The 25,841-nt window shown below is 40.2% G+C and overlaps 1 protein-coding gene across 1 annotated transcript in view; it reads right to left on the minus strand.

The window, feature by feature from the left end:
* LOC102310795 (neuronal acetylcholine receptor subunit alpha-3) overlaps nt 1-17,132 on the minus strand; it is a 29,922-nt gene extending 12,790 nt beyond the window's left edge. The window contains exons 1-6 of the mRNA XM_005913406.3: nt 16,878-17,132; nt 4,204-4,343; nt 4,070-4,114; nt 3,865-3,974; nt 3,336-3,543; nt 774-1,787 (exon numbers count right to left, since the gene is read on the minus strand). Coding sequence (XP_005913468.1) covers nt 774-1,787; nt 3,336-3,543; nt 3,865-3,974; nt 4,070-4,114; nt 4,204-4,343; nt 16,878-16,935 — 1,575 coding nt within the window. The 5' untranslated portion in view covers nt 16,936-17,132. The remainder of the gene's footprint in view (nt 1-773; nt 1,788-3,335; nt 3,544-3,864; nt 3,975-4,069; nt 4,115-4,203; nt 4,344-16,877) is intronic.
* Between the last annotated feature and the right edge of the window lie 8,709 nt (nt 17,133-25,841).

The following is a 25,841-nucleotide window of genomic DNA, read 5'->3' on the forward strand; positions in this document are numbered from 1 at the left end:
AGATGGCACTCATCATCAGAAAGGTTGCCTACCCCTGCTATACACTATACAGACAAAGTAATGGACCATCAACAAAGCACACCTACAGCAGCCACTCAGCCTTCGAAACCTACAATGAGAAGATCTCCGCACAGTTTTTGTGCTGATGTTAACATCAGTCAACATTGAATCAGCAGAGTCTTGGTGACTTTTATGCATTATAAACACATTTTTTGGGTGCTGGAGGAGATTGCCTACCAACTAGGAGGTTGGTGGATCCCCACCCCCCCAGCTCAGTATTTTGTCCACGTGTTCATATATTAACACATGGACCAACTGAACTGAGCTTCCCCTGTTGCATCCATCGATATGTGCTGGACAAAAAATGCTTAACTATAAATAAAAGCACTGTATTAATGTGTGCAATTTGGCGGATGCACTTTGAGTGCTCAAATTGAGTAGAAAGGCGATATTTAAGTACCGTCCATCCATTTATACATTGTAAATGGATGGTGCTTCAGCACTTGGCAATAGTGCTCTGTATCTTAAGTTGGTCTTATCGTCATGGCTGAGTGTGGTTCTTAAATGCTTGTACTTTGCAAGACTGCCTCACAGTTGACTGAAGAACATCTAGGAGGAAATAAATTTCCCAAACTGACTTGTTGAATGTTGGTATCCTATTACAGCACTACACTCAAAGAGAAGTGGGCCAATACTTTGTCTATATAGTATAGCTTATATCAATTTGAAAAGCATATTGAAATAAATAAAACTGTGTTTTCCACATTGCATACCTCTTTGGCTTTGTTACGAGTCCTCATGTTCTCTGCGATGTACTTTACGCTCTCAATGGCCTGCTTGATTTCGGGAGACACCACAGAAAAGGCGACGACAGCATTTACCGGCGATGAAGCATTGATGGGCCTCGGCAGCTTGGGCAGCTCTGACTCCTGGGGCCCCTGAGTCTGAGGTGGCTGGGGAGGAGGTGGTGGTGGTGGCACCACTGGCGGTGGGACAGGAGTCGGTACCTCTTTGCCTCTGTAGGGGAACCTTCTGTTCATGTCCCGTTTCATGTCACGGTTCATCTCACCATACTCCACACAGTTCATTGAGCCGCCAGCTGAGGACGTACCCCCTCCTCCTCCTGCACCGCTTTCCAGCGGTGGACAGGCTACACCCCCAGTTATGCCTCCAACACTTACACTTCCTGAGCTACTTGTTGCTCCTATACTGTTTTTTCTTTTCTTGCTTCCACTGCTGCTTCCTCCTCCTGTCCCTCCTGTAATTCTGGCAGGTGAGGAGCAGCCCTGGTCAATAGGACGCCTCATCAGCATTACTCTGGGCAGCACGCCAAGGAACACAGCCCTCACCCACTCGGGCATTGTGTGAGTCATAGGTGTGCGGTAGTGAACATTCAGCACAAAGACAGTGATGACAATGCTGAGTGTGACAAAAATCATGGTGAAGAGGAGATACTCGCCAATCAGGGGGATGACAAGAGATGTTGAAGGGATGGTTTCAGTGATGACCAGCAGGAACACAGTGAGGGAGAGAAGGACAGAGATACACAGGGTAACTTTCTCCCCGCAATCAGACGGGAGGTAGAAGACCAACACTGTTAGGAAGGAGATGAGGAGGCAAGGGATGATGAGATTGATGGTGTAGAAGAGAGGCAGGCGGCGGATGTAGAAGGAGTAGGTGATGTCAGGGTAGATCTCTTCGCAGCAGTTATACTTGATGTCATGCTTGTATCCTGGAGCGTCAATAATCTCCCACTCTCCACTTTCCCAGAAATCTTTTAGGTTCACCTGGTGAAGTGTAAATGTGAAAGCTGTTTTTAGAAAAAAATATTATATCTCAAAGTTTAAAACAAGTTCATTTAAAGAGAACTGAATCTGTCTTCGTTATTAAAATAATCTATTTAAATACATTTGTCAATTTTAACATTGTAATAAGTTCATCATCAGTCTTCCCTTTGACAATGGCCACCCCAATCCATCACATTCTGAATTTCAGGTAAAAACACATAGTAAACTTTATCTGAAAGAAAGACAACAAACACATGTTTAAAATTTCCAACTGCTTCTCAACAAAAAAAAAGTTAACTTTCTATTTCAGACTATCCAAAGTCTAAGCTGCAATGTACTGCCAAAAGCATTCGCTCATGCGTATGAAATTGAGTAATATTCCTTTCTTAATGCATAGGGTTTAACATGATGTCAGGTGACCCTTTGCAGCTGTAACAGCTTCAACTCTTCAGAGAAGGCTTTCCACAAGGAAATCATGTTTATGGAAATTTTTTGACCATTCTTACAAAGACACCAATGTTGGACAAGAAGGCCTGGCTCACAGTTTCTGCTCTAATTCATCCCAGAGGTATTTTGTCAGGTTGAAGTCAAGACTCTTGGTACAATGTAGTGAGATGAGTAACATTCTCCTGGAAATCGCCAAACCCAGACTCATCCATCGGATAGCCAGATGATCGATCCAGAAAACACACCTCCACTGCTCTAGAGTTCAGTGGTGGCGCGCTTCACACCACTGCATACATTGCTTTGCATTGCGCTTGATGAAGTAAGGCTTTGATGCACCGGCGTGGCCAAATTCATTCTATGATGCTCTCTACTTACTGTTCTTGAACTAAACTGAAGGCAACATGAAGTTTGAAGGTCTGTAGCTACTGACGCTACAGAAAGCTGGCAACCCCAGTGCATTATGCACCTCAGCATTTGCTGATCCCCCGCTGTGATTTCACGTGGCCTACCACCTCATAGCTGAATGTCTGTCGTTTCCAGTCACTTCCATTGTGTTATAATATAACAGCTGATTGTGGAATATTTAGTAGCGAGGATATTTCACAACTGGACTTGTTGCAAAGGTGGCATCCTATCATAGCACAACACTGGAATTCACTGAGCTCCTGAGAGTGACCCATTCTTTCACAAACGTTTGTAGAAGCAGTCTGCATGCCTGGGTGCTTGATTTTATATACCTGTGGCCATGGAAGTGATCGGAACACCTGAATTCAATGATTTGGATGAATACTTTTGGCAATATAGTGTAACATTGCAAGTTAGTGTTGCTTTGTTGTGCAACTGTCATCTCTTAGAATGAAAGTGCATTAAGGATACTTACCTAATGGACTGAATAAAGAGGAGGAAGGCAAACATAAAAAATGAAGCAATCTAAGCAAGTTGGAAGATATAAGCACTTACTACTGTGCAGTGCTAAATAATTCTTCTCAATAATGATGCATAAAAATGCTAAAAACAAATAATTAAATAAAACTGACAGAGATTTCTTAATGACGTAACTGCAGGGATCTATTTCCTTTCACCCCAGTTGCTCCTTCTCACCTTTGAGCCAATGAGCACTAGATCAATCTTGGCCTTGTCGTAGGTCCAGGAACCAAACTTCATGGAGCAATTCTGGTAGTCAAAAGGGAAGTAGGTGATGTCCATGGGGCAGGAGGATTTAAAAATAGCTGGAGGGACCCAGGTGATCGTTCCATCAAATTTTAGCAGAGCCTTGGTCTTGTCTTCCACAAGGAAATCACCTACAGCACTGTGAGAGAAAAAGGCCAAAATACATATAATTAACAGATATGTTTGAAATTAGTAGTTGATTACAGTTTTAACACCGCTAGGCAATGACAAGAGGGTACTGCTAGCAAGTGAACGCAAATTGTGTTAGAGAAGTACACAGGGTGCGCATATCTACTGTGTGTGGTTGCTTTTGATGTGAAAATGTATCTTCAGAAGCAAAAGAGAAAATAACATAAAATAGCCCAATATAGACATCTAGATTTCTCAGATAATGATAGATGGAAAACAAAATAAAATCCTCAGTGTAACAACCTCTTAGCATCTATGCTCTAACACTTACTTGTTGTACAAAACTATGTCTGGCCTCCAAATTTTATTGGATGGAACTCGTATGAACTCAATCCCATCAAACTCAGAGGGGGTCCATCTCAATTTGTAATCATTCCACACCTGAAAGACGAGCAGGGATTAAAACAATAAGATCTTAACAAAATCCACAAGTAACAAAAGAACAGATAAAAACAAAGCTCGTGACTGTCACTCACATGTCTCAGCCACAGGTTGGTTTCCATTATTTGATTCACCTCATCCTGAAAAGATAAATGGGGAAATTTGACGAGCCTTATTATTTATTTATTTTAATCAAACACCTATTTGTTATATGATTTTACCCTCTTACCACTTTGACAAGCTGAGATATGGACACCTCAAACTCGACAGTAACCGGATCCGACACATTCTCTACTGGTCGGATGAACTGGTTGTACCTTCGGAATAACCTTCGAAATAATCTGTCCTCTGCCTTAGATGAAAAACAGCCTAGAAAAATAGGATGGAGATGTTAATAATGAAATGAAAAGATGATTAAGTTATTACCAGGGAAATAAGGGGGGAAACTGTCGCTTCACATTTAGTGAGCTGATATGTAGGCATTGTCCAGCATTGCTAGCAAAATGAACTTGACTTCAATGTATCTAAAAGCTCAGTCACTCAGAAGGATTAACATTAATGTCTTCTAAAGCAAACACTATAGAAACATAAAAAACACCTGTGTCCTGAAGGTGGTAATATCAAGGGTTTAAATCACCGGCGAGTAATAAAGTAAGAAAGAAATAAAGTGTGAAGGAGAGAAAATGCAAACAATACATGTGAGCTTTCACAATAAATCCATATTACTCAGAATAGCTTCAACATTTCCTCACTTTCATTATACAGTTACTGCAGACAGACCAAACAACACATCCACCTACAGCTTTATTAAAGGACTCACTCCTGGAGGTATCTAGCCATGCGGATACATGTAAGGAAATATGTTTGCAGCAGTTTGCTAAAGTTAAGCATCACAAATCAACTTCCATTCACCTTCATTGTACTTCTGACAGTGATGAGCAAAAAAGGTAAATCTATGCACCAGTCTTCACAGCACTGGGGCTTTCAGTTTGACTTTCAGTCATTTTTAAGCTGTTTATTCAATGACAGGAGAGAGGGCTACAAATGATCAAAGTGTGTTAGTTCAGTTGTATGTTTACATAGTCTCATTAAAGCCTAAAAGCTTGTAGAAAATCTGAAAGCACAAGAGGCTTTAAGCAAAACAGAATGATGTGTCTTTGGCCAAAGTGTCTGCAGACAAGTGACTTAGACAAGTGTGTCTAAGTCTGGACTGAAGGTCATACTGTGGAAAGCTGCCACTTGTAACGCTGGTGCTTGGGATGGCACATGCAGGCCCACGACTGTCCAAGCAGAAAATGTTGCCTCGCACGGGACAGCAGGCACTCACGCTATCAGCAAGCCCTCAGAAACACTCTTCTAGTGGCTTCAATGAGCTTCCTCACATCTATTCATAACTACAGAAATGCTTCCATTCCAGACTTTTTTTCACCTGCTCTTTGTCATGTTTCTTTATCCCCTGCTACCTTTTTTTTTAATCTTGGTTAACTAAACACAGGATGCCTGTGGTTGGCCTTCTATACCCTTAAATTTTGAACTGTTTAATTTTGTTCAGGCTGAAAACCCTTAAATAATAAATGCTTTAACCTCTGAGGCCAACCTCACGCATCACAGCTTCCCAGTCATGAAATGCAGGACACATTTTTCAGTCTACTAAGAAACCATTAAACCTGCACTTAGTGAACTGCATTTTAGAGATGGGTCTGAATGTATTCAAGTAGGACCCATATACATGCAAACAGCCATATTCACCGAAAAGGTTTGTTTCCTTGAAAACAACTAAATAAAACATAGACCTTTAATGGGACGCTTTCTGTCTGAATCTGTTTCCTCTCTAAAAAAAAAAAAACACAGAAAACTGCTTTGGTTTCTTATTTTGATGCTTTTTTTCCATGTTTTTGGTCATCGGTGTGTTATTCGTGTCACATTTTAAACCTATCCAAAACTCCAAGCAGTCTGTTTTGCAAAATCAAGTTTATTTCTGGAGTTTCAGTGCTTGACCTTTATCAGACTTACTGCTGCTCCCTATTCTTTGAATTATTTGGCTTCCTTCTATCATAAGCAATTAAGTCATGGAGAATGAGCACCAACACTTGACAAATAAATGTATTTTTGGAAGTTAAGTGAAGTGCAGCAGGCAGTCTGTTAGGTATGCTGGACCAGGTTTCCCTTGACCGCAGACGTGTCTCAAAAAACAGGTAACTCAAATCAGTTCAATTCAAATCCATTTTATTTACATAGCACCAAGTTACAACAACAGTTGCCTCAAGGCGCTTTATATTGTAAGATAAAGACCCTGAAATCAATAATACAGAGAAAACAGAAAAAACCCCAACAATCATATGACCTCCTCAAAAGTGAGGTGCAACGGTGGGAAGGAGAAACTCCCTTTTAAGAGGAAGAAACCTCTGGCAGAAAATCTGACACAAATTGCTGTTCCAAAATTATGATAGCAGTATCCTAATATATTAAAGCATCAATCAGTGTACACTGTTATTATCAGGTGAATACAAAAAGTAGTCACCTCATAAAAAATTTGAATACACATATTTTATCATTTAATCTTTAGCACATTGTCATATTGTTCCCGAAATATTACTAGACTATTGCTAATTGGTTTAACCTCGTAAGCTTATGCTTGTTTCCACATTATTACCCGTAGTTTCTGCCCTTTTACTCGATAACACAGATTTTAAAGTAATGGCATGATATCAATTTTACCAGCTTATTACCAAGCTGTAACAGAAACTGCGACCACAAACATGCACCATCAAGCAAATGTGTATTTTAGATATAAACTGATACAAGGCTACTAAACTGGCTAAACTAAGCTAAAGTGAACTGGCATGATTTGAGTTCAGATGGAGCAGAAGCAGAATAAACCAGTGGTTTGCTCTGAAGCAAGCGCTCCTCTATTTCCCAGGGTGCTTAGTTAATTATTATTATTTTCATATGGCTCGTATGTACTCACACCACACAATACCCAACACAATCACCTTAAATAAAAATTGACTTTCAGTGAGGGTATCACTTTAATATAGCACATTCTTGAAGAAACTGTGTGGCAGAACAAATATTTCATAATAACAACCCATAAAGTGAAGTCATAAAGCTGTTCTTGCATTTATTACAACAGGGAGTACACTTAGATGAATATGGTTCAGACTTTTCAGTTTAGCGTCAGTCCATTTTTTCATTTTGGGAGACGAGCTCATTTGCTTACAAAATCTACAGGAATAAATACATTTTCAGAGAATTTATCCCAAGTTAGTTTCTTTGTGAGTCTAAAAGGTTAAAATCTAAATCAGTAAACACTTTTGAAGCCTTTTACTTTTTTTTTCCAACCTTAGATGCTAAACACAAATTTCCCTGGCAGGCTCAGCTTACACGCTAAAATGATATCGACTTCTTTGCTTCCATCAAACTCAGGATCAGGATTACCTTTACTCATAAAGCCGGTGTTACCAAAACAATCTAAGGCAGTAAAATGGAAAAAGACAACAGAAAACCGATGGTGGGGAGCAGTTATCTCGGCTGCAATCAAGAGGAGAGAGAAAGTATCCCTGAGTTAAGATTGTTGGGTGCTCTTCTACTCTGGGTGAATCACAGCAGACTTAAAAGAGCCTGTTAACATGGCTACAGCTGATTTTATTCCACAGTAGTGTGGTTGATTTTTGTTCTTAAGATCTTGCTTCCCTGTTAAGTGGGTAAGAAGCTGAAAATTATGTAGTGACTTCAAAACCACTGAAGTTTTCTGAGGTCAGTGGCAGAGGCGATCTAAGTCTTAAAGCTTAATGAAAAGAACTTTCTCTGGGGACACTTGTGTAATTTCTGCTCTCTGTACCTGCCTTAAAAACTGCCCACTGCTCCCTAATTCGTTGCACTCTCAGAACCTTGTTTAAGCCTCTAATTGGCTGAGGGAAAACCAGGGCAATTATAATCAGCCAGTTAATTGGACCTTTTGTTCCTTGTGACAAAAAAAAATGAAGCCAATATATTTTTCCCCTTCCTCCAATGGCACATTCACTCCTCTAATTCCCTTTATTTGTTCTGGCACTGAAGATGTTAAGAAGCCTTAGTTTAGAGGAAGTTAATTATAACCTTTGCACTAACATGTCAGTTGATTATGCACAGCTTTTACTGCTTTTCCCTGAGAGTCAGCATAAGGATTAAATTTTGGGGGATGTGAGGTTGCTTCCAAAAGTAACGGCTGTGACGTTTTTTATTTTCAACACAACAGTTTTGTAAAGTTTTATTATCTTATACATGGATTATAGCTGCTTCTTATCTTTCTGGTTAAGCAAAACACCATTACGGTCAGACTAACGGCTCTGTGTGGCCTCATTGACACTGCAGTCTGACTCAGTTGTTTTCATTATCGATACCTGTTCTGTAGTACTCTTTGGGGGAAGGGGTATGAGGAGGTGCCAAGTGAGCTAAGCTAATATTAAAAGGTAATCTAAAAACACTGAGAACCACTGGTCTGGTAAGTGAGGATGGTAAATGATGATCTGGCATCGTGGTGCCAAGATAACCACCTCCAGCTGAACATCGGCAAGACTAAGGAGCTGGTGGTAGAATTCAGAAGGAGTCAGCACAGATACTACAAGCCTATTATCATCAACGGAGCTCCAGTGGAGTGGGTGCAGAGGCAGAAGGTTCTGCACCATCCGAGCAAGAACAAGAGGAGCTTCTATCCCCAAGCCATCCAGGTCCTAAACCAGAACATGCACCCCACCCTCCCACAGCATCCATAAGTGACAGAGACAGGACTTATTCCTAACACATCCCAGACTGACTCTTCTAGACACTTTAACACCCATTTGCACAATGTACATTTTTCAGATTTTCAATTTAAAATTTCCAGATTGTCTATTTAATTTAATTAATTTTATGTACCTAATTCACTTAATTGCTGCATATAATTTCCTCCTGTATATATTCACTTAATGTATATAATGTTGCCTCTGGTTTTGCTAAGTCGAGGAGCATGTCAGGATACATTTCACTGCATGTTGTACTTGTATAACTAATCATGTGACAAATAAAGAATCTTCAATCTCAAACCTGAAATGGAATGGTACTTATAATTTACCTTTCTACTCATTTGAGCACTCAGATTGTTTTCTTACTACAGGTCTCATTCATTCAATCACCTATGGACTTTGTATTATTTATACATACACTCACATTTCAGATACGCTTCTATTGTTTCAGACGGTTCAAACAAAGGTTTGGCATGTACCACTCCACCACTGAAAAAATGTTCCCATGGGTAAAGAAATTTTTAGTTAAGTATCTTTACTAAATTTCAAGTTAGTAATTCAAAATTCCGACTTACTTTGAAGTTAAAGTCAGTAAGACAAAATTTTGAGATGCTGAACTCATTTTGATTTGGGTCAGCCTGGCTATCTTTTTGTTTTTTTCAGTCATAGAAACAAGCTATTGGTACAATCATTCAGATATGTATATTTTAAAAAGCCAAGTTACAGACAGAAACCACTGGAACCAAGAATACCCTCAAACAAACCAACCCTAATGGTTGTAGCTAGAACTGAAAATAAACCAAGTCCTTTTCCTTTATCGGTTCACCTTACCTCAAGGTTTAGAATGAAGTTACCATAATCACTGTGCCAAAAGAAATCAGCTTGACATTCATGTTTCATTTCACCGGACATGTGCTCATTCCTTCCCCTCACTTTGTGCTGTATCAAAGTGACAAGCCTTTGTATTGCTGCACATGAAGCCAAGTCAAGCTGTCATGCATTTCACCCTTAAAAAGCCACATTGATTTAGAATTAGAAAGCCAAACACTGAGTCTGTCTTTGTCTCTTGTGGCTACAGGAGCCAAAAGCTACTGGAAGACCCATGGCCTGTGGGAGGCTCTTTGATCAGGCATGTGCTTAACAGGATGAGCCTGGAAGCCAGTTGTGGACACTCTGAAGGAACTAATTACCCTCCAAAAATACACCACTGTCAGAGTGCATAGAAAACAGATACAAAGAGAGAGACAGTGGCAAGAAGAGATAGGAAAAGTGACAGCAAGTACAAGGAGAGAAGAGCTAGATAGTGTGCCTTTGCTCTCCAGGGTTTTTGACGGCCTGACTTTGACATTCTGAATGACGCATAAGAGAAGCCACAATGATTACAGCACGTCCTGACTGTCCCATGAAGCATAAGGTGTTTAATCTAAGTGTAGCTTCATATATGGGCGCTACAGTACATACACATAACTATGTGTGTTACTATTTATGTTCATCCACCTTTGACTTGACCCATTCTGAAAAGTAAAAGATTTTCTTCTTCACTGATGCGTGAAATTTAATTGCCACTTGTCTCCCTGCTTTCATCAAAAAAGATGTGGGAGGTTTGAGGCTGCATTCTCTCTGTATAAGATATTTTAAGTAAGCTTAGGTTTAGGTTTTTTGTTTGGGTTTTTTGGTGGTGTTGTTTAAAAAAAACGGACGAAAAAAACGAAATGCTAAGATAATCCAAGAAGTGATTAACTGTTAACAGGAAAATGAGCTTCAGGCGTAATCGCTCATTTTATTTTGTGCATTGTGTCAGAGTGGGCGGGAACAACACCTGGGACACAAAATAATGAACCCAACGGCGAATCACTCAGAAAAGTAAAAGGTTTGGCACTGTTTTGGCATTTAGACTCAGTGAAATGTGATTTTATCCAAAGAAATAATGATTGATGTGACAAGATAAACACCCAAGGATTTAGCTGGCGTATGGGAAGGAAGGAAAACTAGATGGGACCCCCTTTTAAAGGAGATAAAATACAGTATTTAGCCATTCTATGGAAAACGTAAATAAAAAAAGCTCAAGCCATGTCTTTTAATACGACTGACACTATGAGCCTAAATGCTTAGGTCTGCCAAGTATTTAATTAAAATGTATCCACATATTTAAAACTGTGCCTTGTTTTAGCAGAGGTGAAATGAATGCTAGAAATGAATGTGTGCTGTTGCTGTGACACTCTTAAATTCAGAAATGCAGTCTGGGGACTTAGTCTGCCTGGAGTGGGTGGCTGTGATGGTTCTCACAGCACTGCAGTCACAGCTGCAGGTAGTCAGTGCTACTTATCTTTCTTCCAGAGATGCTGAAGCAGGCCTGTCTATCATGCATGTCAGCAGTATTGACTGAATCAGTACGCAGAAAAAGACTTTGACAAACGCTGCGTCCCAAATCCATGGCAGAAGTTTTTGCAGTGGATTAGCTAAAGTTTGAGTTAAAGTTGTGTCCTCATTTCAAAGTGAGGAGTACAGAAATTGGGGGGAAGGGGGTGGGACTTTGCTAAACTGCTAAAAGTCTTTGCTAAAATATGTAATTCCAATTCTCATAGTAGGAAAATAATGTCATCATTGGAAATTAAATCCCGCTATTTAAGCATCTAGCTAGCTACAGATGAGGAGCCGCCATCATTTCAAACAATTCAACAAATATAACCAAACACACAAACCGCGTCTGTGAGCTACATGTGCACTTGCTGTGTTTCCCAGGAAGAGGGAAAAAACATTAACACTGAGAGATGGAGAAGAAAGAGAGGAAAGGGGAGGAAGATGAAGAATGTTTTCAATGGTAAGCGCTGCTCAGCAAGAGTGAGATTCAGCGTGAATTTAAAGCTTACCTGTCATGTCCAAATTAAATGTGTAGCTTTAAAGTCAGTTATTGGATATATACATGATGTTTTGTTGAGTTTTGAATAATTTGTAGTGATGCACTATGTTGGACTGGTTACATCTAGGGTACTAGTACCATTTTACATCAAGTGTAACAGATATCAATTTATATTTGGGGTGTTGAATTCTATCTTTTATGCTAGCTTTATAGCCTCAGGTAACATATACTTATGTCATTTGGCTAAATCCACAAAAGCACTGAAAGCTGCAGTAGCTTTTCATACTTTGTGCACAGTTTGTACCACTGTAAATCACCTGATTGAACAGGCACCTCGTATGCTGAATGGTTACAAGGGCCATGAACACTTCCTGTGTATGACTGCTGTTCATTACTCCCTTCTGTCTCTTCATAAATATAGGTTAAATGGGTATTGGGAAAATGTGTTTTGCAGATTTAATCATTTGCACTGGGGTATGTTAGAAACACAGTTACAAGAAATTCCCCCAGTTGACAGATAGTGGTTTCCATTTTGGGTTTAAAAGAGGGTAGTATTCCGATCCATTTGGGGAAAACTCTCCACGATTGCTTTAAGCACTGAGTGGGAAGAAAGCAATAAGGTAACTGATACAAGTGGCTCTAATGGCTTCATGGATATAATTATTCTTTAGAGATTATGGAGAACAGAGGCTGCAGGAGCATCTCAGTGTGCAACTACTGCATCATAATATTGAGAGTCATGCTGTACATATCGCTGTGCTGCCGCTCAAAAGACCAACAAAAAGGCAAACCATCCTCTTTCCTCAGTAGCTGCATCAGCTCCAAATATTTGGGATTTTCTCATACAGACCAGGTAAATTCCCAGGATCCATCAATCAGAAAAAAGGTAAAACATAACCTGGGAATCAGTGTCGATGATGCCGGCCTCATTTCACAAAGGTCTAAGGGAAATTTTGAGAACAGATGAAGGAAGGAAGAAGGATAGATTCAAGTATATGGCTGGAGAAAAATAAAAGCGTCATCAGTCTAAGAAACAGACTTGGGATGGAAAATACATTAATATTTGGACCTTAAAATTAAAGATGGATCAAAAGGTATTACAGATGACATTCTTTAAAGCTGTTAATCCTGCTTCTGTTCTTCAGCGCTTGTAATCTTATGTTCACTGAGATTGTGGAAAAACACAAAAAGAAATACAATATAATAAGAGAAACAGAGGCCACTCAGTAGAAAATGGTACGTGGTTAGAAGAAGGACTGGGGCACAAAATGTGCTCATCTTCCATCTGGGGCATCTCGGACAACCTCCCCAGCACTTTTATTCTCACCTTCTATCTTTCCATCATGAAGTGTGACTCAATTCATTGCCAGCTCAGAAGACCAGGATGTCCCAGAGGAATCAGACAGCAGGTTAGGAGGGTGTGTGTGTGTGTGTGTGTGTGTGTGTGTGTGTGTGTGTGTGTGTGTGAGGGGGGGTGTGTGTGTGTGTGTGTGTGTCCATAGGGGGGCGTAATAAGGGTGTCTAACAGAGTTTGGTGGCAATAATCACATGACAATCGTGTTAAGAGGATCCTCAAGCCACCACACAGCCCTTAAGCCACATACTTACACACACATGCACACTGATTGCCTGTCAGATTTTAATGCAACTATATTGCTTCATGGAGGGAAACCGGAGAGCAGCTCTGTATTTCCAAGGGAATCTCAGATGAGCATTTAAGTCTGCGAGAGGAGCAAATACGCTTGATGATGCTGCGATGCAAAGCAGACAACTTCATATAAGCAGACTTAGATAAGTGCTACAGAGTAGGGTGGCTTAATATAAACCATTTCTAATGCTCAGATAGGGGGAAAAAACTCTGATTGTTGCCACGCTACACTTTTGAATAACTAGTTTTCTGGCTCCCTTGGGCAGAACTGGTTTGAACGCAGATCCTCTATGCTGTCAACCCATTAAAAAGCACAGTACAGTGAGATGAAGGGTCAAGGCTGAAACATAATGCGGAGTGGGTCAGTATAATGTGAGCGTGGCTGGACATCTCTCTCAGCAATTTGTGGAGATGGTGCAGGAGAGATGCTGAAGGGAAATGCATCACGCGGTTTCACTCACCCTTATCACTCAGTCTCTAAGGTATAGCAGCCCATCCTGCTCTAAAATATGCTGATGTGCACCACAATCGATATTCCACAGGCAGTGGCTTTATTTTGAATGTCATAACTCCAACTAAATCCCCATGCCGTACAGATTTCTCATTCCTTACCTCCAAGCGACTTCAACATGATTCTATTTCTGACTAAAATACCCCAATCCCATGAACGGCAGGATCAGCTTTTCCTCTGTTATGAGGGCCGATCCTGGATGGCAGGAAACAATACCTTCTGTAGCTCACTAATCGGACCCCCACTGGGAGTGTTTGTACAATCTGTGTGTGTTTTTAGGCACTTATCTGCATGCACAGCTCCTGTTCATACCCGTAGAAAAGACCACAGAGCCAGTGAAGGATTGTGGAGGAGAGGGGAGCTGGAGGACAAATTAGGGGGATAGAAAAGGTGAGGCCAAAACCCTCCTGGTTTTCAAGGTAACCGCCTCACAACTAGTAACAATATAAAGTGGATTTCCTCTCACTAGAGCAAAATGTGCTCTAATATGAGAGCACTGACACTGTCATCCTTTTAAGGCACTGTTTTGAAATTCATTCAGTTCAAGGGCAAAGCAGCAAGGCTGCTGGCTGTAGCAAATCTCTCCAGCTGAAGGGAATGACAGGACAGAGGGAGGCATAAAAAGAGACAATTGAGGGACTTTATGTGTCTTACAGAAACACATCCCTTCTCCTTAACTGTGAGTCTGTGTTAGGTTGCTACACAGGATGACTAGAGCATGACAGTACAAAGGCACTTAGTGCAGATCCCCAGGGAGGACTCCAGGTGCCACATGTGGAGCAAACTCCCCACCACACTCAGGACTTTGAAATGAAAAAAACAACAATTTAATTACTCCTCCTCCTAGTGTCTGTAGGAAGGATGCATGTTCAGCAGCCCATTCCCAGGAAAACAATTGGGATATCTGGAATACCTCAAGGAATATTTGGGTGTTTATCACGAGAAATGACTTCTATTAAGGCTGGAGGTGACCAGTAGAAAAAATAAAAACCTATTATCTACATATCATTAACTACCTAAGATCTGAATTTGAATTTCTGTCCTCTAACCAACCAGCCAAATGTTGCCTAACTGAAAAAGCTATCTGGCGAAATAGTCCCAGCTAGCTTTAGTTAAGGCTAAAACAAAATGTATTTATAATTTTATATTTCAGTATTTAAAAACATTCACTCAAAAAGTTGCTTCTCAGTTTAGTTTGTTAGTCAATATAAAATCTAATTAAATTAGCCATTAAAACTTTAATTCCAACAAAACTACTGATAGTCATAAATATTATAGATCCTTTAACACTAGCCACTGGTTTCTGAAGTCTCATTTTAATAGTCATTCCAAACCAAGTGGGAATTTCTGAGTTCCCAGCTGGAATGTTTTACTGGAATGGATTTCCAAATCGAAAAGTCGAAAGATCCCCACCAAACCCAACTTAACCAAGATGGCGGCACAGCACATAAACATTATTCAAACTGTAAAATTTTTTATCTGTGCTGCCACTGTTGTGTATAAATGTATAACCGAAAGTGTGTGGCCGAGCCCATAAACTCAGCAGGAAAATAGCGGCTTCAAACTTTAACAGAATGGATGCAGTCGGATAAAGACAGAAATAACTGCAGCACCACAGCTATCGCCATCTGGTGGCCTTCAGATAGAATGAAGCTTTTGGTTTTAAGATCTTTCCCACTGCCTTTGTTTTTCCAGTCTGGAAACTAAATATAAACCACTAAATATATGATTGTGATTTTTGTGTGAAGTGAAAAAAAATTACCATTTAAGTATGAAATGAAGGCACTGCAGCTTTTTTTATCATTTATTTTATCCCACACACACATCCCCATTAAAGGTGTTCCCATTGGTGAAGACACTCTCTGAAGAAGCGTGTCTATATTTGTGGAAGTGAATGGGAGAAAACTTAAGATTAAAATAACCATCAAGTTACATGGGAATACGACACAAAGCTTCCTCTTTAGAGCATTTATCTACTCTTTGTTTTTTCTCTGGTTCCCCAAGGAGCTACTCAAAGACCCCACTATTCTAAAGCACACAAAAGACTGACAGCCTTACACAACCCAAAGGCAGAAGCAAAAAGAAAATGTGTGCACAGGTGATTTTAAATACAAGAAAATAAAGAAATGGGTTGCACATAGAGAAAAGCAAAGTGCAGACAAACTAGTAGTTTGATTATTATTAAAGCATAAGGAAAATTGTAGTTTTGTTGGTCAATTCTAGTCCATTTTTTAAGTACCAAGGTTACTTATAGTAATTACCCCAGGCAACCATCTGCTTGCCTGTGAAGTGTTGTGGTGCTAGTCTGAATCTTGACCTCTGAACTCTGCAGAAGTCCCCAAGCCCTTCACACCTTGTGAAACCAGGGATGAAATCTGTATGGACACTTACCGAGCAGTTTGTCACCCCTATGTTGCGTCACTTTTGGCACTGATGGTCAATGTGAGCTACATGCTGACATGTTAAGCTCTAAGTCATCAACCTTATATAAAAAGTAACCAAACCCGATGTGTAGACTAAAATCTAACAATTATACAGTGTGCTTACATCCCACTGTTCTCACTCTCTGCAGCATAACAGTGACTCCACAAGTTCGAAAAGCACGGGGTATTATATTTCACAGGCACGTGGGATTTGTTATTGGCTGGGAACAATTTCCCATGGACAAATGTTGTGCCCTGTGTCGTGAAGTAGTGTGAAACAAGTACGTTAAACGCAAAAAAGAACAAAGCAAAACGGTCTTGTTTTGTAAGATGTGCGCTACTGGTGCCCCAGAGGAATTTGAGAAGAATATGGCTGTTCACTGTTTCGCCATTTCAGCGATTTGACAACATCAGCGTGCATGCGTGTCCAAATACAAATTAACTGGGTTGATAAACTGAGGTAAAGTTTGGGTTGCTCTGCCTTTATCCTGACTGGCTTTAATGGATCTTCCTATCTGGACTGAAAAGAGATGCAGTTTCTTGTCACTGAGAAGCGCACAAAGGAGTCAACTCGAGGTCAGTTTGGCAGCCAAAAATACTTAAAACTGACATGACAAGTAAGGAAAACACAGAAAGTGATGGTTTAAAAGTACTGAGTAAGAGGCACTTTCAGCGATGCACGGAGCGCCGTGTCCTACCTTGCGCTGCGAGGATCACCAGCAGGAGGATGTTTGTTAGTTTCCCGAAGAGATTCATGGAGACATCGGCGCTTCGCGAGTTTTTTGGATATAAATAGCGATGCTGAACAATGACTTCTCGTAATAATCTGCTGCAGATGTCTGTGAAGCCTCAAGATTAGAGCATCTTTTTCCTTTGCGCTCCCGAACGCGGAGAGGTTGGTGCGCTCTGCCGACATGGACAACTTCTGCACGTCCCGCCTCCCCCTGCCTCCCCCGGCAATGCGTCCCACACGCTTGCGCGCGCACACAAACACGCACACCTAAGGGTCAAACCTTGCGACTCAGAGTGACTCAGAGGTGATAGGTCTGGAATAATTAAATGGTTTCGAATATGGCTCTAGGAGCGTAAGGATCGTACAGAAAAAAAAACATTCATATTAAATAAAAACTCTCCTATTCAGTGTTTGACGCCGGTTTTGTGAAAATTAGGAACATTTCTTTAAAAAAAAAATCAACAACTCAAATATCCCTACCTCAAACAATTATCCCCAGAGAAAAATGCAGCACTCACCTACACGCACATTTTCAGCACTGAGCTGTAAATGACCTATTTAGTCACTTAATTGATTTTGCAACCATAACAATGTTCAGGCAGCTTAAAGCATTAGCGACTCAATAATAGAGTCTTGAAGGCTGCAGAGTCTGCCCAAATCATATAATGCAAAGCCATTAACGCACAGCAGCACTGCATGGAATTGCACTGAAATTATTCTGGAGCACCCAAGACCTATGATTGACTACTGCTTGGTCCTTAAAGGAACAATAATGGAATGGTTGGTTTTGGATGCTTGTAAGTGAAATTGGGGTTCATTTACTTCTTGAAACAACATCTTTAATTTGTATTTTAGTTTAGGGAATAAAATCTTTAAGCTCCAGTTCTGAATATAACATAAAAGCATAAAATCTACATCCAAAGTGGGGTTTTTCTTCTTTTGTACAAATTTTATAAAATCATCTTTAATGCACAGAATCCTGTTCATGAGACACCTAAATACCAGGATGGGCACTGCAGACTTTTGCATTATTTGTCCTTTAATATCTTATGTAACTGTGTTCATATGTGCATGCATGTATTGAATATTCAACAGCATAAAATGTGCTTGTATCTATTTGCTGTTGACATATGTGATTAAAATAATAGGAACTGCTGCTATATTTGCTTTTTGCCAAGATTAGTTAACCAGTGAACAGTGCAATTATGTGACAGCATAAGATAGTTTATTTTGCTTGCCTGTATATTTGTGACTATGCTTTCCTTGTCCAGACCAAATTGCAACTAATGTATCAGTTTAATGTTAAAGTGGGGCCAGTAACTCTGATACAGTATGTGATGTTAATTGTTAAACTGCAAAGTACCTTGTATGTTTGAAGTTGGCAGGTAAGAGGCCAAGAGGCTAAAGACGAGTGCAGTGGCTCGGGCCTCAATTTTAAGCTCAATTAGGTTTTTCATTGATGAGTGAAGTCAAGCGAGGCTGTTGTTGGGGCTTGCCTGGGGAAAGCTTCAATTACTAAGTGCCTAAAATGGGTCAATGGAAGACCCTAAAAGAATAAGAAAGAAAGGCTTTGTTAGAGAGAGAGAGACAGAGGCAGTGTGACTGGTAAAGTTAAAGAGATATGGACAACTAATATGCAGTCAGATCAGCTGACCATGAAATGCTATAAAGCTCCAAAATAGATGGGATGTAGTGAGGGAGTGTCGCTGAGGAAGAGAAGAGAAGATTTTTCTAATTTCGCAAGATGTAAAGAAAAGCAGTCTTCACCCTTCGCCTGAGACTGGAGAGAAACAGGAGATCTTTCTTTTTTTCCCTTCATTCCCTTTTATTTTGTCTTTTTCAGATTTAATTTTTGATTATTAATAACTTTTTCTGTCTTTTTTCCTGTTGCAGATTCTTCTTTTTTCTTTTCGTTTCTTTTTTTTCATCCAACAGCTTAAAAACAGCGCGTTGTTTCCTGGTGACATTCTGCAGGCAAGATGCTGGACAAAAAACAAATACTTGCAGGTATTTTCCAGAGCGGATCTCTAAAGGCATAATACCAACCTGTGACCTTTGTCAATTATTGGTTAATGTAAGTTTTAAATGATTTAGGTTTCCAGAAAGGATATCTAATGAAATCCCATTTCATTGGAAGCATGTGATAAAAATGTTGACTGATGATTTTCTAGCCTCATATGGGAAACTAAATATTAAATGTTGTCAGATTTTAATATTTTGTAACCTCATTTCAACAAGGCTCCAATTATTACAACAACCGTTCCAAGGTTAAGGAAACAGTGTAATATATACAGCTATGTAATAACTGCATTATAATACAGTATATTAGACTTCAGCACACATTGTAAGTGATATAACATAAAGTCAGACTACATAGAAGCCATTACACAATGTAAGGTTTTTAAACTTTTTTAATCAGCAATCATTTCAAATTGTTATATGAAGGAAAGTTTTTGCCTGCATTTGGTAGAGCAGGTGAGTGCGAGTATTAGAGCACCGATACTCTATAAATACTAATGCAAGACTACACGGCAGATTATAACACACCCACATAAACCCAGCAGAGTGAGAAAGTCAGGTGGAGAAAAGGAAAGTAAAATGGGATTAGTTCATAGACGCGGAGCATCTGCACGGAGGCAGGAATTAGTCAGGTGCACAACAGGAGTGCATTGCTCTGTAGTGTCAAAATCAGTCAGCTGATGTCTGCAAACCACGCCAAATCTAAGTGACATCCCAGTCACTGTTTACTCTCTAAAAGAGCACCGAACATGGGAAACATTGTCGTCCTACAGCTTTTAGTCACTTTCTGCCTCGTCTATGTTTGTGAAAGGAAAGAAAACACAGAATTTAGACAGAGTCGAGGCTGAACCCTCATGGATTTGGTCAGTGACGTGTTCACTGTTCGGGTAATGAAATGCAGTGTGAGGTGGAACTTTATTTGTTCATGATTATTTATCCGACTGGTGCTTAATTGAATGCCTGCATATATTGAAAAATTGTGCATAGTCAGTTAAGGTTCACAGCAATGAATAACACTGTGGTCGACAAGCAAATCAATTATTCTTTTACAGCTACTTGCAAAATAAAATAATATATGTGTCTTTATACACAGAAACACTGTAATTTTCTTAAATAGAAATGGTTCTGCATGTGCAAAATAAAATCCAATGCACCACTAAACTAAACTAAACAGAACAAGAATGGGAAAAAAAAAAAATCAAACGTCTTTGCAAATAAGCAAGGCACCTATGCAAGTCTGCAAGTGTGGTGAAGTCCAAGCATTTGCATTCAGCCGAAAGGAAAAAGGCAAGAGTAGTTACCGTGTGTGTCAGACAGCACTGTCCTGGCTCATCCACGTCAACCTTATACACGTTTTCTTTCTCCTGGGCTGAATCTGTTTTTGCTGTTTGCCACACTCGTCTGTGGTTTTTACTTTACATCCCTCAGCCTTCGTTTTTATTCTTCTTTCCTCTCCCCAGCTTCATTTTTGAATATTTCACCCCATTAGTCATAAAGGAAGCTTTTTCTTTACACCTTTTAGACAGTTGACACTTTGATTTGCCAGACAGAGGTGGAACTAATAATATTACGAATTACCGCACTGCATTAATTGCCGGGGCAGAGCTATCAATGCAATTAGTTCCACCATTTTTCCTGCTATAACTAGCCAAAATGCTGGATATAAATAGAACAGTTTAAATGGGGGTGGCAGTGGCTCAGGAGGTAAGTCATTTCCTCCAGGTCATTTACTAAGTTTTTCATCTGCTATTTGAAAGGCTGGTGGTTCGATCCCTGGCTGGTCTAGCCTGTACAATAAATATTCTTAGCAAGAAACTAGCTCCAAGTTGCATCCATCAGAGTGACTGTTAGACAGAAATCACTTAAGCATAGAAAAAAATGCTTGTATAAATGGTGTGAATGGGGTATGTTGTATAAAGTTCTTTGAGTGCTCAGGTAGGGTAAAAGAACCAATCTATTTACCATATATCAAATGTAAATATAAAAGACAGCTCGAGACATGGAAAATCTGTTAGGAGAGATCAAATCTGAGGGACATAAAAGAGAAAAGAAGAAAGTACAAGTAGGTTTAGTATTTCCATGCCTAATTAAGTGTATTCTAAGTGCTTGTCTTGTCCCCTCAGCTGGCAGCTGTCTCACCTCATTGTCTGTCAGTGACACTGACGGGACGTCTACGTATGAACAACCTTAGTCTGACGTTACTGCAAGTCTGATCCTTAGTTTGTATTATTGATCAAGTTGTGTCTGTGGCCAATTTAGGATCAACTTGGATTACAGCTGGCCTCTGTTCAATCATACCGTAAGGATATTTAAAGCGGCACCAGTAACTATGTGATGCAGATTTGATCCCTGTTACGTTTACTTGACCTTTAACTTTTTGCTCAGTTTTCATTTTTCGCCCTAAATCTTCGTTAGTTTTCTTTTCTTGTCTCACAGCTCTGTTTGTCACCACAAGCCTTCCACCAAACTGCACCAAACATACAAAATAAGCAAAGTTATCAGCTTTTGAAATGAGAAGAACAAATATTGCATTTCATAATAACCTGATGAAGTCATTTTGTGGAGGTCATGCACTCATGTTAACTGACATTAGGTCATGTTGGGGAATAGAAAGATTTTGGTCTATTATAATCCTGAAAATGTGTCTTATATTCAACATTTAAGCCAAACCATTATTACTTACCAAAAGAAACAAGTGGGATGTCAATTCTAACCATAGAAATTATCATGATCATGATTAACCCCCTAACCCTAACCCTAAATCTCAAATTTCCTCTCCCCATCCTTGCCCTTTAACCTAATCTAAAAAGCCTTCTTTCCTATAATCCCCATCTTCCACCATTCCACCCTCCGATATTCCCGTTTTAAAAGCTCTCAGCATCCCCTTTCCTCCCACAGCTTGTCCCGATCTGCCAGTCACGCTACCCTTGCTGACCCCACTCAGCCCTCCGAGCATGCACGTCCTCAACCCCAGCCCTCCGCTTTGCCACTGCTGTCGCTCCTCCCTTCTTCACCCTCCTGCTCCAAACCCATTAATGCCACAAAGTCCATTTCTTATTTCTCATTCATGCAGTGTCCACTGTAGGCAGTCTGCTAGGCCATGCTGTGGTCTGTTCCAGCCAAGAGCAACTAATTAAAGTCCTTTCACTGCTCAAATCACAGTTATCTGATTAAAGCCCTTTGCTGCTAATTAAACTGCCATTTCTCTCTGCCATGCTTTTCCCACAGACTCTCCCTCCCTCCCTCTCTTTCTCGGTTCTCTCACAAAACATACAAATCTACAAAATCTTGTGCTCAAATATTGGTCATGTTATACTTCATGTTTTATCGCCTCTTCCTGTCTCGTCCTCTGAATGACCAGCAGTGTCATTTTCAGTTAAACAGCTGCAGCCCGAGGGGTTAAAGTGAGCCACGCAAAGCTTACTCATTATCTGACTCACTCATCTTTGTCCTGAGATGAAATCCAAATAGTTTCCTGTGTCTCTTTTAGCTGTCACTGATGATCATAGCTGCGAGTGATATTTAATCAGTTTGAAATGTGGGAGGAACTTTTTAAATTAATACTCTAATACATTTTACAGTCCTTCTCATTGGCCTTGAGGCAACTATAACTATAACAAATCAGCCATCTCAGCCTTCTGTTATTCTGCTGCTTATCAAAGTAAAGATATTTCACATGTATCTGTGTGGCAAGTATATGATGTAGATTAGGTTTTGTTCAGCTGTTTTGGTTGTTTTTGCTTTTGTTGCCTTGAAACATCTTTTTTTTAAATCACCTGAGTGCTTTTACTGTTTCTGGGAAAGACACTTAACACTGCAGTATCTCTTGTAGCCACTAGTGAGCAGCAGTAGGCACTCAGATCTGTCAGCCGGCAGCAGACTCGAGGAGATATTTATTTCTCTGGCCGGGACATTACAGAGCAACCCCTGAGCCAAGATGAAAGCCCTCTAAAGTGTTTAGACCACATCTCTGTGTCCGTCCCTCATCCCTGAGGCTCAGCAGCTCAGAGGAGAGGATCGATGGCTCCCCTGACTTAACTGCACGGCAGCTACACGTTCTGTAATGCAGTAATGTAGTTCATAAATATCGACCACAGAGCAGAAATGGCAGGTATAAATCCTGAAGGAATGCCTTGTGGAGGATAATGGGGGAGATGGAGGGCAACGACCAACTACAGGAAACAGATCAAACTGCTGACACTCACCCTGCCACTCACACACACATAGTCCTACCAACAAGATTTCAACACAATATGTGTGTGTGTGTAGTGAAGAATTAATGTTTCTTGATCTCTGACCACTACAGCATGAAACACTTTCTAATGTCACCTCCTCTGTCCGTCTGACAGACTGCAAAAGTCCAGTGTTTCTCATTTATGACCGACCTCTCTGATGTCTGTCATCCTCCTTCATACCCTTCCCCCTCTCTTCTCTGCCTCCAGCCGTCCAGTTTGATCTCTTTGGTCACACTTCACGATCACACCTGGAAACCTTAACAACAGGATTTCTGAAGGAAAGACCTGTATGCAGTGGTGCCATCTCTGTAGAGGTGTACCTCTGAAGGGACACAGACACACACATGCACATGCACACCTTTATCGTATCAAAGACGGGCAGGTTGCTGACAGCGTGGTATAAATGACTGAGGGTCTTGTGGCTATAATACATGTGCTGCTGAAATCTGCGGAAAAACCTACTTTCTTTTTTGCTTGTCTGCAGTCAGTAAAGTTGCCAGCCTATACAATTTAGCCACAGCAGAAGAATTGCCAGGTGAGGCATTAACCTTGGTTCGATTTAAGATAAGCTTGAAATTGATTTCACTTGGATGGCTCTTTGCTTTAATCTTTCCTAAGCTTAAGCTTTGTCTCAGATTTGTTTTCTTATTGTGCTCCTTGTGCTGCAGAGGAAAGGATCAGTAAATCCAGAATGTGGGTAATTGGATGTAAATATGGTATAACAAAGGCAAACACAAGAGCATGAAAAGATGACAAACACTGCAAGGCCATATGTTCAACAGCAATAATCAAACTAAAACCAAAATGTAATGTGACTGTCTGACTCTGCAGCTCTCCAAACCACGAACAGCACCTCTCCATCCCTCTCCAAAATCACGTGGCTCCACTCTCATTAGAAACTGATGCAGATGTCAAGTATCTAATTTATGTGTCAGTGGAGGGAAGATGGGGTACAAAAAGGAGCTGTAATTGCTGAACCCAGTCCCAATTCAGTGGCTGTCACTACATCTCTGGGCTTATGTCAAAGTCATGTGTGTGTGTCGTGTACATGCTTTGTGTGGACACTTTTAGTTCTAAGGTATCACCATGTATTTTTCTAGGGTTTTGTCTGGTCCTTCAAAGAGGTGTGTGATGTGACAACCTGGTTTTGGAGCTGAAGATTCAGTCAGTAAGTTTTAAGTTCAAATGTTTAAACAGTCAGAATTTGAGGACTCGACTGTCTTAGTTTATTTGAAAAGAACCAGTTAAAGTGTTTGGGGGATCTGACCAGGATGCCTCCTGGGTGAGGTGCTTCAGGCATGTCCTACACTGGCGAGGCCCCAGGCCTGACACAGGACATGCTGGAGGGATTTCATTTCTCAGCTTGCTTGGTAATGACTCTGCATCTCCCTGGAAAAGGAGGAAGAGGAGCTGGCTGTCTGGGCATCTCTGCTTATACTGATCTCCCCACGACCTGAACACAGAACAGCGGCAGAAAATGGACTGATGTGTGTGTGGTTGAGCTGGGTTTATTTGCTAGGTCAAAAGAGATTTAGGGAAATAGCACTTGGGGGTAACTTGTCAGGAAATACAACCCTAACTCCCCAAAAAGTTGGCATGTAAATAAAAACACAATAAAACATTAAAAACCCAACACTGAAAATGTTCAAAATGAAAATGTTTAAAATAAAAATGTTCAAAATGAAAATGTTTAAAATGAAAAAAAGTCCTTCTTTTTTAATCCTCAGTGAACATCTGGGATCTCAGGAGACCAGCTGTTGGAATTTTGGAAGAGGAATATTGTCCCATTCTTGTCTGATAAAAGATTCTAGCTGCACAGTCCTGGGTGCTCTTTGTTGTGGTTTCATTTCATGATATACCTAATGATTTTAGTTGGTGAAAGATCTAGACTGCAGGCAGGCCAGTTCAGGACCTGAACTCTTTTAATATCAAACAATGATGTTACGTAATAAATGTGGTATGTGTGTGTGTGTGTGGCTGATATAACATTTGCAGGAAAATTACAGTGGCCCGCTCAGTAGTACGTTTGCTGTACACACCAGTTTGTTTGTATTTCTGGTTTGGAAGAACAAATAAAAAAATGTTAATAATAAATATGTTGGAGGTTCTGTTTTCCAAGCTCCAATTGTTACTGGAAATTATATAATAATAGAATAGCAGTAAATAATGACCAAACTTTGACTCTGATTGCGTGAAATGTGATTATCTGTAACATGTACCCAAATATTTGCCTCTATCAGATACTTTAAAATCCAGATAAGTAGCTGCTTTGTGATAAAGCATCATAATACAGACTTTCCAGATTTGTGACTGTGTATATGTCTGTATTCATTCACAAGCTGTGTCTCTTCAGCAGTCATACAGCCTCGCTGCCATCTTAAGCTAACAGAAGGTGAAGTTGCAAAGCCTGAGGATATGAGACTGTCTAATGAATCTGCAGTCAGCTGACTAATTCTTAGCACTGACCCAGGACACATAGATCGCACACACTCCAGAAACTCCTGCTCAAAATTCGTTGTTTTTTTTTTTGTACTTTCAGGTGAAATGATCTCCGACTATATAAGCAAAAAATCAAGAAGGAAGACAGAAAAATGAGAATAAAAATGTCCCAGATAGAGATAAACGCAGAAACTAAGGCATGTGAAAAAAAAAACACAGGCTAGAGTGAATAGTGT

Source organism: Haplochromis burtoni, unplaced genomic scaffold (genome assembly GCF_018398535.1).
Source record: "Haplochromis burtoni strain Fernald_Lab_line unplaced genomic scaffold, NCSU_Asbu1 Contig_4, whole genome shotgun sequence".
Lineage (NCBI taxonomy): Eukaryota > Metazoa > Chordata > Actinopteri > Cichliformes > Cichlidae > Haplochromis > Haplochromis burtoni.